This window comes from Triturus cristatus, chromosome 12 (genome assembly GCF_964204655.1).
Source record: "Triturus cristatus chromosome 12, aTriCri1.1, whole genome shotgun sequence".
NCBI classification, from domain to species: domain Eukaryota; kingdom Metazoa; phylum Chordata; class Amphibia; order Caudata; family Salamandridae; genus Triturus; species Triturus cristatus.
In genome coordinates, this window is record NC_140595.1 from 401148632 (window position 1) to 401162999 (window position 14368).

Below are 14368 nucleotides of genomic sequence, written 5' to 3' on the forward strand. Positions count from 1 at the left end.
TTGTGCTCCATGGAAATTGTATGTTAAATGGTTTTGGGTGTCAAGGACATGATTAAGTGGTTATCAGTCAGATGACGAGTCTGCTGCTGTCTAGCAAATGCTAAAGTTAATGATGGAAATATCGGGGGGGACTGGGCAGCAGGAAACTTTTCAAAGACCACAGTATACATAAATGAGTCTGCCCATTGTCCAGTCATCGCAGGATGCTCAGACTTAATCTGTACATAAGTAGATTTAACAGTTCTCTGCCAAAGTGGCTTTAGCTCCTTATTGACCTCTGCAGTTAAAAAAAACATTGTCACTTCGAAATACACAGGCATAGCAGGATGTTATCATCTTGCTAAATCAAAACACTGGTAAAGTGATCCTAAGCAGCATGTAATGTTTTGAACCACTATTGATGCGTCTGTCTGACACCTTTTTCTTTAAAATGTATTTATCTTCTGCTTTTGCACTACTTTAAACCGTATTTAAGGCTAATAGTTATGCTTTTATAGTTCATGGAATTAAAATACTTATTTCAAAGGTTAGTTCCACAATGCTGAATAGTCCCCTGCATCTTTACAGTGCAGGGTATGTGACCTGGATTGGCACTGTACTAGTAATACCAGTACTTTTTAGGTCTCGGGACCATCCGGTCTGCCGAAGGCAGAACCGGAAGTCCGGAGATTTAATGTTTTGGAGAAGAGGGGCTTGAACCCGCCCCTCTTCTCCCCTCTTCTCCATTGGCTGGCCTCTTGAATGCTGGCCAGCCATTGGAGAAGAGGTTTGTCTCTCCGATCAGGCCCCGTCCTTTTCGGATTCGGGGGCGTGTTTTTTGGCTAATTTTCTCATTTTCTCCTCCAGCCAATGGCAAGAGGAGAGAAGAGAAAAACACGCCCCCGAATCCGAATCCGCCGCTGCCTTTCTCCGAGGCATTTCTGGCTGACCTCGGAGAAAGGCGGTGGTGTCGGGATTAGCGGAGCCCGTAGAGCCACTGCTGACACATTGCCGATCTGTGTTACTTCGCTTCACCTGCAAGAAAATACCAATCACTCGGTTTAAAAAACATATCATTAATAAAACACTCTATGGCGTTTCAATTTCTAAAGCAGTCGAGTTGGTAGATTGTTACTCCATAAAAGCATATTTTTACAGCTTTTTATTCGACCTCCAACTGGATGTTTCCTGAAGCAAAATCGGTGTCTATTTAAAGTGTTAGCCCGTCAGAATCTTTGGGTAAACATGCAACGGATGGGTTTTGTAAGACGAGATATCAAAAAATGTGCTTCTCAAATTCTTCGTCTTTTATTTTTAACTCGAAGGAAAGGATAGTCAGTCAGGGAATTGAGCGTCACTTGGCAGATGTATATAAATTACGGATGTGTTTGTTAGAGGCTGCTTGACACAGCGCCAAAAGAAACCGTATCCCGTTGTTGGATGGTTGCTGACCTTACACCGATGAATGTATGTAGCGTAAATTGTGCCAACGTAGGCTGAAGATTCCATACATTTTCGAGGGCTAGAAGACAAACAGTCTGCGTAGGGTCCAATCCGTTTTCAAACGATAAATGCCACATCAAATCATGTTTTTATTTGCTCATATAGTAAGTATTGCAAAACCCTTACAGGCAACTTAGTCCTATTATGCTGAAATGCCAGTGGCAGAAATTGCACGAGTAAAGTCAGTGTGCTTTCACTTCTCCTGCGTCAAAAGACTGAGAAGTCAAGTTAATGAAATGCCTTCAGAGGGTGCATCTAGGGGCCTGTGGGATTCATTGCCCTGACCACTTATTTTCTTATTTATAAGTTTCTGTTCTATGTTTATATATTTATACATATGCATGGAGATGGAATGTGATCTGTTTGTTTTTATTTGAAAAAAATGGAAAGCCAGGGTTTTAATAGGCCCCGGGCCATGTGTATAGTAAGTAGCAGCACGGATTTTGAAAAGAAAGCAAAAAATAACTTTTTATGAAGCCTGGCTCTGAAGCCATTGAAAACTGGTCCTTCATCATCCCAGCCACCGTGACCGACCACACCATACCTTCTCCCACCACCGCAGGGCCGGTTGGGTCCACTGACCCCTCTCCACTGCACATCCTCAGCCCAATTTACCAAATATCAGATCTGCACTCGTGGAAGCATCCTACATAGATATGCAGATGTACCAATTTGTTTTGCATTTCACAAACATTTCCACTACTATAGCTGGGTCCGTTGCAGGTTTCCAGGGGTACTACTGAGAATGTCCTATCACAATTTGGGACATTCGTATTCCCACAGCGCGGAATAGTACACACTGCACAAGTCCGTATTTCGGGGTATTTCACTTCACTTCCCACGTTGTAAAGGAATTTTCTCTAGTTCTTTGCAGGAGAAAATCTCCGACCCTTGCACGGAGGTGGGAAAGGTTCGGCGAGTGCTCACAAACTTGTGAGTTTGTTGACATTCCAAATCGCATAGAACAACATGCCTTGATCTGTCGTTTCCCCACCCCTTGCATGTGGTTTACTCCTGCATAATTGTACGCATAGTGTACAAGTATGCAGTAGTAAATGCAGTTCCCACTGTTCCTTATCGTTTTGTGGCTGCTTAGGAGTAAATACCAACAATTTTCGGGTGTAAATGGATGGTTCCAGCCGAAAATGACATTGTTAATTGGGTCTCTGTCTGTTTCAGAAGAATGGATTCCAGTCAAGGATGAATGAGCACGGTTCCCTTTTGTCCAAAACTCAAAGGCGCTTCAGATACCTCTTTTTAAAGGCAGCGCTAGATTTTCTGTACAAAAACATGGCGAATTAATATTGATTAGCGTGAGAAGGGCTTGGAAACGTCAATAATAAGAGCATTTTGAATTGAGAGTATGAAAACGCAATGAATAGTTTAACGAACAATTGTTTAATGCTTTTAAAAACATCTTCGCCTGGCGGATTCTTGCATCTCAGCAGTCTATATACCCAGTATGTAATAAGTTTATATACGCAACACTAGCTGAAAATAGGGTGTCGCAGATTGGTGACGTTGATTTTGTTATTTTGACCTCTGTAGCCATTCGCCAGCAGAGAGATTGTATCGGCGTTCTTGATCAACACAGTTCTTGTAATGCTCGATTGGTCTTTCTTTTATGTCTATCATTTGACAATAAATTTTAGGGAAGCTGTCAAGGAGAACATCAATCAAAGAACTCAAAGCCAATTAGTGCCCGGGCATAATTCTTCGTCGCCTACGAAGGATGTCTTCTATTATGTTCCATGAAGGACTAAATAACATAAACTTTCGAGTTTAGCGCGAAACCCACGCTCACTCGGCGTTTACCCTGCGAATAGCAAAAAAGAGAAACCGTAAAAAAAAAAAAAAAAAAACATTTACAATGCAACGGTCTCGGCATTGTTAAAGTTAGAGCTATTGGCATTGCTCATGACAATGCCGTTTCTTTAAATGTTTTAAAAACAAAAACATAAACAAAAATAATGTCATGAGCAATGCCAATAGCTCTAACTTTACCAATGCCGAGACCATTGCATTGTAAATGCTTGTTTAAAGTGTGCATTATGGTCCTAGAGCTACTGTTGAAACAATCGTATATATATTTTTTTTAAGTTGTTTGCCATAGACTAAAAGTAGTATTCTCCTTAACGGCTCTTTAATATTCAGGCAAGTAGAATATTTCTACCTATGTGCCGTAGTCTGGAAAATGTTTTAATAGTTTAATCAATGTTCTTTTTATTAAAAAAAAAAAAATCCTTCATACAATGTACATGTACAAGACAAGTTTTTTTTTTTTTGTTTTTTTTTTTAAATGAAATGATTGATATTGAAAATATGATCCTTTGAGACACACTTGATTGAATATACCACTTGTATTCATTGTCAAAATAAAAATGTGTTGTAAATATCGAATAATATTTAGATCAGTGGAGTAAGAGGCGCAGCAGCCTTAAAATCCGCTGCAGATGTATTAAGTTTTCCCATGTTGTCTTACAAACCATAACTATGTTAAAATACCAGCGGGCCTTCCCTCCCTATCAAAAGGGAAAAACAGGCACAAGTTCAGTGTAACATGAAGAGCTACACCGAAGAGCAGAGACATGGAAAAACAGTGACATGGTATTAATTGCTCTTGCATATTTTACAGTCTGTGTACTCTGTAGAAGAGCCGGGTGGTGCAAGCCGGGACATATTCTTCCCTCACTGAAGTAGGAGCAGATCTGATAGAGCCGTCTTGCCGCAGAGTCCTTAACTTAGAATATCCCCAGGCGTCAGACTTAACTTCCCTCCTGAGGTCTGTAATGTGATTCTGGCAGTCAGGCGTCCCTCAACTAAATCTGTGTACGCCTGTCGGTGGAACAAGTTTGTGGCATGGTTCATAACGAAAGCTGTAGATCCCATTTCTGCCCCTCTTTCTGAGGTCCTATTGTTCATTCTCTCTTTGGCACAGCAGGGCTCTGCTCTGGGCACTATCAAGGGCTACCTTTCTGCTCTTTCAGCCTTTCTCAGGCTGCCTGATCAGCCCTCTCTTTTCAAGTCCCCTGTTGTCAATAGATTTCTCAAAGGCATTACCCACCTTTTCCCTCCCATTCCTTTTGTGATGACTCAGTGGGATTTGAACCTGGTTCTCACATACTTAATGTGCGCTCCCTTTGAGCCCCTTCATAACTGTCCTTTACGGTTATTAACTTTGCAAACTGTCTACCTGATAGCCATCATCTCCGCTAGGCGTGAAAGTGAGCTCCAGGCTCTTTCATGTAAACCTCCTTTCCTAGCGATTCATCCGGACAAGGTTGTGCTTCGACCACATCCCTCCTTTCTGCCGAAAGTAGTCACTGCCTTTCATCTCGGGCAAACTGTCACTCTGCCCACTTTCTTTCCGCCTCCTCACCCTTCAAGAGAGGAAGAGCGGCTCCACCGCCTGGACCCTAAACGTGCACTTTCATTCTATCTCAACCGCACACAACAGTTCCGGGTGGATGACCAGCTCTTTGTTGGCTACGTGGGCGCCAAGAAAGACCAAGCTGTGCACAAGCGGACTATCTCCCGATGGGTTGTCTTGTGCATTAAAGCCTGTTACTCTCTGGCTAAAAAGGATCCTCCGGTAGGGCTGCGTGCCCATTCTACCAGGGCCACAGCAGCTACTACAGCATTGGGACGCGGTGTCCCCCTGCAAGATATCTGTCAGGCAGCCACATGGGCCTCACTGCATACTTTCACTAAGCACTATCGCCTTGACAGTCAAGTCCGGAGAGACAGCTTCTTTGGCCGGTCGGTTCTTGGTGACTTTCTGGTGTGATTTCACTTCGCAGACCCTCCCCGGGGTTGGTTTTGCTTGGGTATGTATTCTAAGGTAAGGAATCTATCACTAACGTGTCTCTTTCAGATGCACAAGTTACTTACTTGTGTAACGATATATCTGTAAGAGACATTAATTAGTGATAGATTCCTTACCGCCCGCCCATCCTCCCCGTTCTGCGAACTGTTCTCTAGGGTTCAGGTCATCCTTTTCAGGGCCCTAGTTCTATTGCACCAGTAGTCGGTCTCTGGCATGGCTCTGCGTTCCTGGTGCAGAAAGTTGTGTATGGAACTGACGTCAGCACGCGTGGGCACGTCTAAGTAGCTCGGATGACGTAATCTCGGCGAATACGACACCAGCGACGTACGCGGAGCCACACGACGACGCCTACCGACGCGCAGGGGTACTGCTGACGAAAACTTTCCGGATCCAGTCGGACGCTTGGGGATTTTCTACGGTAAGGAATCTATCACTAACTAATGTCTCTTACAGATATATCGTTACACAAGTAACTTGTGCATTAAGCATTGCTTCGTGTAGTCTGTTAAATATTTCCTTGATGTTTTCCAAACCCATATTGTAAGAGCTGTTCTAGCTACCTCTGCCCTTCTTAGAGGTTCTCCAGTTTAATTCGTTTTTCAGGCAGCAGCTCGGTCTGCAGTGCATTCCTTTGCTAGGCATTACATCCTTGAAAAGCAGGACGAACCACAATCTCAGTTTGGGAGAGAAGTTAATAGTTTTCCGGTCTATGCTGCAAGACATTCCTCATTCCTTCTCACTCTCTGAGTTGCTTCAAGAGTTTTTCATACAAGAAATCTACAAAAGCAAATTCCACTAGAAGACCTAGTTACTTACCTTCATAATTTCTTTCTGATAAAAAGTGACTACACCGCAGATTCCTTATCACCCTACCATCTCTCTTCTTGAAGTTAGAAATTGTGTTGTTTTCTGTTTAATGTGGCATTGCCCTTTGCATTTCTGGTCTCCCTGAGTGAAAATAAACATAGCTTACATAGCAGTTATTCTGGCCCTTTAAATAAACCCTGGACATGGTGGATTAGCAAGGGTGCCAGGGGCCCTAGGGCAAGCCGGGAAAATGGGCCCCTCCACTGTAGGATACTAAAACAATCAGAGCTCAGTGGGCTACTCGGACCTCTGGTTCTCTGTGCCATTGCACCTGCTCCAGTATTAATAGTTACGTCTCTGCTTTAAGGATCCTGCAAAACTTGCTCTGTGCCAAACAGTGCCAATTGGCTCCCACGACAAGCTATTGCTTTGGAATTTTAGATCCAGTCTTGCGCTAGGGATAAAGTTCATATAAAGGTGGAGCGATCATATTAATCAAAATTAGCATTACCAAAGGCAAATAAACGTATTGTTCTCTATCGTGGATCTCATGATCCTCCACCCTGCAAGATCAGGGGTATAGCCTGATCTTTATTTTAAACACTCCGCAAAATTGAAAGACCGTCTTTTAGGCAAATGTATTTGAACTCAAATTGACAGCATTTTTTAACCTTGTTGGGCGCTCTAGGTATGTTGTTTAAATGTGCCCAATTAAACCAGTAATATCATTTTGCTCACAGATAAGATGTTCGAGGCATGTGGGCTGCTGAATTCATATCTGTGCATAGATCGCCGCCTAGTGTTGGGTCCGGATGTTTGCACGTTGTTGTCCTGGAAGAGTCTTCGAAGTATCCCGAGATAGGTGACTCCTCCCCTGGACTACAGTGCGCATGGGCATCCTCTCCATCCTCAGATTGTTTTTTTCCGCCATTGGGTTCGGATGTGCTTATCTTGACTCAAGTTAGGAAAATCTAGTTTCAGGCCAAAAGGCCTTTAGTTTTCGACGGTACTGTTTCCGTTCGGTATCGACAGTTTACAGACTAGTTTCGCGATTTTAACAACTTCTCGGATCCATTCAATCCGACCATCGACCAAACTTCGACGATGGAATCGAGGACCCCATTCAAGCGGTGTCCTGTTTGCCACGCCAAATACCCCCATATCGACGTCCACCCGGTGTGTAACAAATGCCTCTCACCGGATCATGACGAATCGAAATGCATGGCCTGTGCCCGATTCCGATCCAAGAAGACTCTAAGGAATCGAAGAGCCGCGCGACTGGAAGCGCAGCAAGCGGCACCGGCCCCGGCCAACATCTTCAGCACCGAGGACGAAGATGTCGAAAGCGTGGAAAATACACCCTCCAGCCCCACTTCCGAACACGGTTCCCGATCGGAAGATGTCGAAGAAGAGCTTTTTCACAGGGAAGAAGCCGACGATGAGGTAGGAGACTACGATGAGGCCTTAGGGGCCGAAGAAGGTAGCTCCGGTGAGGAGCAAGGCCTACCCGTCCAAATGGAGGATATCCCAATGGGTCAGTCGACGGCTCCGGTCGAGGGATCGCCTTCGGGCCTTACCCAAGACCAATCCCGCAGTTCCTCGGCCCCGCCCTCTGGCCCGGCCACAGACATTCAGCAAGAGCCATTGTCACCTAAAAAGACTGGTTTCCCTACCACGAAACCGAAACCACTCATCGCACCGGTTCAACAGAAACCGAAAGTGAAACTGACACTGGTCGGCTCGAGGACCACCACACCTTCGACGCCAGCCAAACCCGTCGGCTCCGACCGCACCAAACGGGACTTCGGTGCCGAACTCGCTGCAGCCGATGTCGGCGCCGACCCAAGAAGGAAATCTATCGGTACCGTCAAAGCGCCAAGGCCCCCGGCACCGAAAACATCGGCACCAGCCATCAAGGTGAAAATGGCCACTGCATCGCTATCCACCTCGAAGGCAGCGACTAAGGTACATTCATCGACGCCGTCGTCGGCTCCTACCCCTCCTCGGCTCGATGACCCGGTGACTTCGAAGAAGTCCACGCCTGCCGATACGGAACCTATCGGCGCCAAAGAACCATCGGCGTTCCAGGTGCAACAAGTGGCAGCGTCCTTGAAACGCATCAGGGAAAAGGCAGCCCTCCAGACCTCGTCGGGCTCCGAACCGAAACGGGCACAGAAGGCACCTTCGGCACTGGCCAACATCACCTTTGGTCTGCCGCCATCCACGGCGCCGAAAATGTTCGAAATCAGAACCCGCGTCACACAGACAAGGTCCCCATCTACCGAACACTCGACTACTGGGACATCGCCGTCCCACTTCATCGACGCCGACACCGGCAGGGTTATGCTCCAAAAGTGGAAGATCACTTCAGGGCATGCTTTGGACTCTTATAGGATCCCGCTAAAACAAAAAATGCCGGCGGAATCGAAACCAGTTCTTTATGAACGCATCCACACCTCTTACACAGATCCATCATTCTCTCCAACGCACTCCAACACGGATGCAGTGGAGGACTACATGGGTGACGACACCACCTACCCCGAAGACATGGACCCTGAGGGCCAGCAAGACCCTGATCAAGTCTGGGATGACCCCGTAGAGCCTGGTGCCGCCCTGGATACACAGGACACGCAACTTTATGGCGCAAAAACGTCCCCCACAGAGGACACTGCTGCATTCAACGCCCTCATTGAACGTGCCGCAGCCAATCATGGAGTGCAACTCCACTCAGACACTATCGAGGATGATTTCTTGGTGGACACTTTCGCATCCTCCGAGAGGACTGTAAAAACTCTGCCCATGTTAAAGGGTGTCCTAAAGCCAGCAAAGCACATTTTCAAAGAAACCACCAGGGCACGTGTCATAAACCCCAGGATCGAGAAAAAATACAAACCCGCACCTGGGGACCCCACATACATTAGGAGCCAGTTGCCTCTGGACTCCATTGTAGTTGCCAATGCTCGCAAACGAGCATACTCGCAGACAACTGGTGATGCTCCTCCCCCGGACAAAGAGTCCAAGGTTCTAGAAACCTCCGGCAAACGGATTGCAGCCCAGGCAGCAAACATATGGCGCATCGCCAATACACAGGCCCTCCTAGCTCGCTACGACCGTTCACACTATGACACATTAGAGACCCTACTCCAACACCTGCCAGATGAGAACAAAGAGGCAGCGGAGCTCCTCATCAGGGAGGGACAACTGCTCACATACGCATCCATCAAGTGTGCACTGGATGCCGCAGACACAGCTGCAAGGGCAATAAACACTAGCGTCATGCTACGACGACACGCCTGGTTACGAATCTCCGGATTCAAACCTAAGGTCCAAAATAACATCCTCAATCAGCCGGTCAACCCCGACTACTTATTTGGACCGGAGGTTGACACCACCTTAGAAAAGATAAAAAAAAGACACGGACACTGCGAAGTCAATGGGGGCTCTGCAAACGCAGACTTTTCGTAGTGGCTCCTTTCGTCGCCCCGGAAATAGAGGTGCAGGTAGAGGACAGGGGGCACAACAAACCTACAATAAAGGGGGCACACAGGGTTCCTACGATAAAAACACCCGAGGTGGATATCGTGACTCCAGCACCAAGGACAGAGGACGTGGTTACGGCAATACCAGGTCCTCCCCCAAGAACAAACAGTGACGCCCTCTCCCTTCCCCCCGACCACATAACACCTGTCGGGGGGAGACTCCAGCGGTTCCTGTCCACGTGGAATTCCATCACCACAGACAGGTGGGTCAAAGATGTTATCCAACACGGTTACTGTCTCGAATTAACCGCCACTCCACCCACCATACCGCCAAGGCACCGTCCTATGTCCTCAGAGCACTTAGCGTTATTACAGCAGGAGGTGCTAAGTATGCTGCAAAAAGGCGCAATAGAGGTCGTGCCCGTACACCAGCAGGGAACAGGGGTATACTCTCTGTACTTCTTAATACCAAAAAAGGACGGGTCACTCAGACCTATTCTAGACCTGAGACCCCTCATCCACTACATTCTCTCAGAGCATTTTCACATGCTCACCCTGCAGCAGGTTCTCCCACTCCTCAGACAGGGAGATTTCCTAGCCACGCTAGACCTCAAAGATGCGTATTTCCACATACCCATACACCCGTCACACAGAAAATATCTCCGGTTCACCATTCAGGGTCAGCACTATCAATTCAAAGTCCTCCCCTTCGGGGTAGCAACAGCACCCAGGGTTTTCACAAAGTGCCTAGCTACCGTGGCTGCACATCTACGGAGGCAACACATTCACGTCTACCCTTACCTGGACGACTGGCTTGTTCAGGCAAAGTCAGCCCAGCAATGTGCCAGCCACATGTCCCGCACCATTCAGCTCCTTCACAGTCTGGGATTCTCACTAAATTACCCAAAATCACATCTCCAACCCGCACACGTACAACAGTACCTAGGTGCGACCATAAACACTCTGGCAGCCACAGCTCAGCCAAATTTAGTGAGGATCAGCAGCATGCAAATGATGATTTCCAAGTTCAAACCCCAACACTCCCTTCCTGCGCGAGTGTTCATGCAGTTGATAGGCATGATGGCCTCCTGCATTTTCATAGTCCCACACGCGAGACTACAAATGCGCCCGCTTCAGGAGTGCTTAGCACGTCAGTGGAATCAGGCTCAAGGACAGTTGAAAGACCTAGTGTTGGTGAGCGGTCGGGCACACAACTCTCTGCATTGGTGGAATCCACAAAACCTTTGCAAGGGCCGACCGTTCCAAGAGCCTGTTCCCCAAATAATACTGACAGCGGACGCGTCTCTCCAGGGATGGGGAGCTCATGTACTCAATTACACAGTGCAGGGGCTATGGACAACACAACAAAAGAAGATGCACATCAACCTTCTGGAACTGTTGGCAATCTTCCTAGCCATGAAGGCATTCAAAGTACATCTGTGCAACAAGGTCGTGTTGATCCGGACGGACAACATGACTGCCATGTACTACATACAGAAGCAGGGAGGAACACACTCTCCACAGTTGTCTCATCTGGCTCAGAGCATGTGGAAGTAGGCCATTCAGAGGAACATATTCCTCATGGCGGAACACCTCCCAGGCAAGGACAACCAGATGGCGGATCTGCTCAGCAGACACAGCCACCAAATACACGAGTGGGAGTTACACCCATCAGTACTCCAACCGTACTTCCAGCAGTGGGGTCATCCAGAGATAGACCTATTCGCGACAAGCGAAAACGCAAAATGCCAAAGCTTTGCCGCCAGGTTCCCACATCCACAGTTGCAGGGCAATGCGATATGGATGAACTGGTCCGGCAGATTTGCGTACGCTTTTCCCCCAGCGCCATTGATACCGCTGGTGGCACGCAAACTGCGACAGCACTCACTGACACTCATCCTGGTTGCTCCAACATGGGCACGCCAGCCATGGTACACAACCTTTCTGGAACTTTCCGTGGTGCCGCATCAAAGGCTGCGGATCAAACCCGCGCTTTTGACGCAGAACCATGGAGAAATTCAGCACCCAGATCCGCAACAGCTGAACCTGGCAATCTGGCTCCTGAAATCCTAGAGTTTGGCTACCTAAACCTGCCACCTGACTGTATGGAGATCATTAAGGAGGCCAGGAGACCCACTACCAGGTCTTGCTATGCAGCTAAATGGAAGAGGTTTGTCATTTATTGCAACAACAATGACATTAACCCGCTAGACGCATCCATTCAAAATATAATCTGTTACCTCTTACACCTATACCGATGCAATCTGGCATACACCTCAATACGTGTCCATTTGACCGCAATAGCAGCCTATCTCCAGAACAGGCAGCACCTCTCTTTATTCAGAGTGCCTGCCATCAAAGCATTCTTGGAGGGACTTGAACGAGTAATTCCCCCAAGACACCCACCAGCACCGGTGTGGAACCTCAACTTGGTCCTCACTCGACTGATTGGTCCACCCTTCGAACCTCTCCACTCATGTGAGATTCAATTCCTCACCTGGAAAGTAGCTTTCCTAGTAGCAATCACTTCGTTAAGAAGAGTTAGTGAACTCCAGGCACTAACCATTCAAGAGCCATTCATACAGGTTCACGCAAACAGGGTCGTACTACGTACCAACCCCAAATTCATGCCCAAAGTAATATCGCAGTTCCACATGAATCAAACTATTGAACTGCCTGTTTTCTTTCAAAATCCACAGAATGTAGCAGAGAGAATGCTCCATACACTAGATGTAAAGAGAGCCCTCGTGTACTATATAGACAGAACTAAGGTCTTTAGGAAGACAAAACAACTTTTTGTTGCCTTTTCTCCACAGCACAAGGGCAACGCCATTTCCAAAGCAGGTATAGCCAGATGGATCGTTAAATGTATTCAAATTTGCTATCAAAAGGCTAAACGCACATTAACGATTCCCCCACGAGCCCACTCAACACGTAAGTTAGGGGCGTCCATGGCTTTCCTGGGAAACATTCCTTTACAGGAAATATGTAGAGCAGCCACATGGTCCACTATACATACATTTACCAAACACTACTGTGTAGATGTACACTCAAAACAGCAGGCAGCTGTAGGACAGGCTGTTCTCAAAACTCTTTTTCAGACCGCTGCAGCTGGCACTGGTAGCCGCCGCTAATCGGAGGTACTGCTATGTATTCTATGCACAGATATGAATTCAGCAGCCCACATGCCTCGAACTGAATATGCTACTTACCAGTATGCATCTGTTCTTGGCATGTAGGGCTGCTGACATTCATATCGCCCACCCTCCTCCCCGGCGCCTGTAGCAGCTGCAGCTCTCAGAATTACTGTATAGCATGGTCATCACTTTCTGTATCTACTCCATCACTGCCACTATGGCGAAAAACAATCTGAGGATGGAGAGGATGCCCATGCGCACTGTAGTCCAGGGGAGGAGTCACCTATCTCGGGATACTTCGAAGACTCTTCCAGGACAACAACGTGCAAACATCCGGACCCAACACTAGGCGGCGATCTATGCACAGATATGAATGTCAGCAGCCCTACATGCCAAGAACAGATGCATACTGGTAAGTAGCATATTCAATTTTAATGTTTAAACATTCAAAAAAGGTGCCCATGCTTAGAGAACTAGTTTTACAACCAAGCAAGTAAAATATCCTTAACATGCATTTTTCTTCTTCAGGCCTTTCAGACCCACTACTCAAAACCTTCCAAGGAAACAAAAGCTGCTCCAGAACCAGGTGAGTTTGTATTGTCTGCATCAGAAGGTTTAAGTTGTTCTTCAGCTGTTTCTGTGCAACCTGCAAAAAATGCATTACGTTACAGTAAAGGCAATTCTGTTTCACTTCTGTGAGAATTAACTACTTATCGAGCATAACCGCTGTTAATGGATGAGCTGGTATTCTTCATCAGGCCATAGCTAACATCCTAACTCTGAGCACTACTTCGACTTGCTTTCAAAGTCTCTATGGAAATATAATTTCCTCACCGACACATGGTTCTGTTTTACAGATGTCTCATTGCTCTTGTAGCATGCAAGTTTCTATTTTTAATGGTTAATGAACATTAGAATACTTGTTCCACCTGTTCGAGATTCAAGAACACATATTGAGATATACATATATAAAATATTGTGGAAAAAGGCGCTACGCCGAAACGTGTCCTGTCCCGCTTTAACTCTCGGTGAAATAAAATAAACCGAGATTACACCTTGGCTGTGTGCGATCTCCTCACTTCCTTGGTTGTGAGATTTGGAGCTGATATATAAAATATTACTTTTAGTTTTCATTCTTAAACAAATCCATAAAGCAAATGTATTTTAAGGTGGGAATATTTTATATTTAGTCAAAAAAGGAGAGGGGGGACCAGGAGCTGGTTATGGTCCAATGTCCGTGCTCCACTCGTAACGATTAAATCAATAAGGACATTGTTCCCTGTTGGCGGCTAAACAAAAATGTCGATCACCTGCTCAACAAAGGTGGAAATGGAGGGAAGAGTGTAAAAAGAGGAGGGGGAAAGAAGGGGGGGGGGAAGGAGAGGGGAATAGAGGGGGGATGAAAAGAGGCAAAGAGAATTTCCCCAGTCTCAAGGATCCACTCCTGAAGGGGAGGACTCTATGAAGCCTCTCGTAAGCCCTCACACACCCCGAGGGATGTCTTGCTTCATCATTGGGCTAGTTGTTGCTCCTCGTCGGGCCGGCGCTGCAATGCCCGACGGTCCCCCGAAGGGTCTCTCTATCGGAGGTCTTTTAAAGAGAAAAGCCGTTAGGTGAATGCGGGTATGTGGGCAAAA

The 14368-nt window shown here is 46.7% G+C and overlaps 1 protein-coding gene across 5 annotated transcripts in view; it reads left to right on the forward strand.

Annotated features, from left to right (window-relative positions):
* CENPN (centromere protein N) overlaps nt 1–14368 on the forward strand; it is a 220082-nt gene that overhangs the window by 120509 nt on the left and 85205 nt on the right. For all 5 annotated transcript variants that reach the window (XM_085638918.1, XM_085638917.1, XM_085638916.1 and 2 more), the window contains one exon: nt 13260–13317. In XM_085638918.1, the coding sequence (XP_085495044.1) occupies nt 13260–13317 (58 nt within the window). The remainder of the gene's footprint in view (nt 1–13259; nt 13318–14368) is intronic.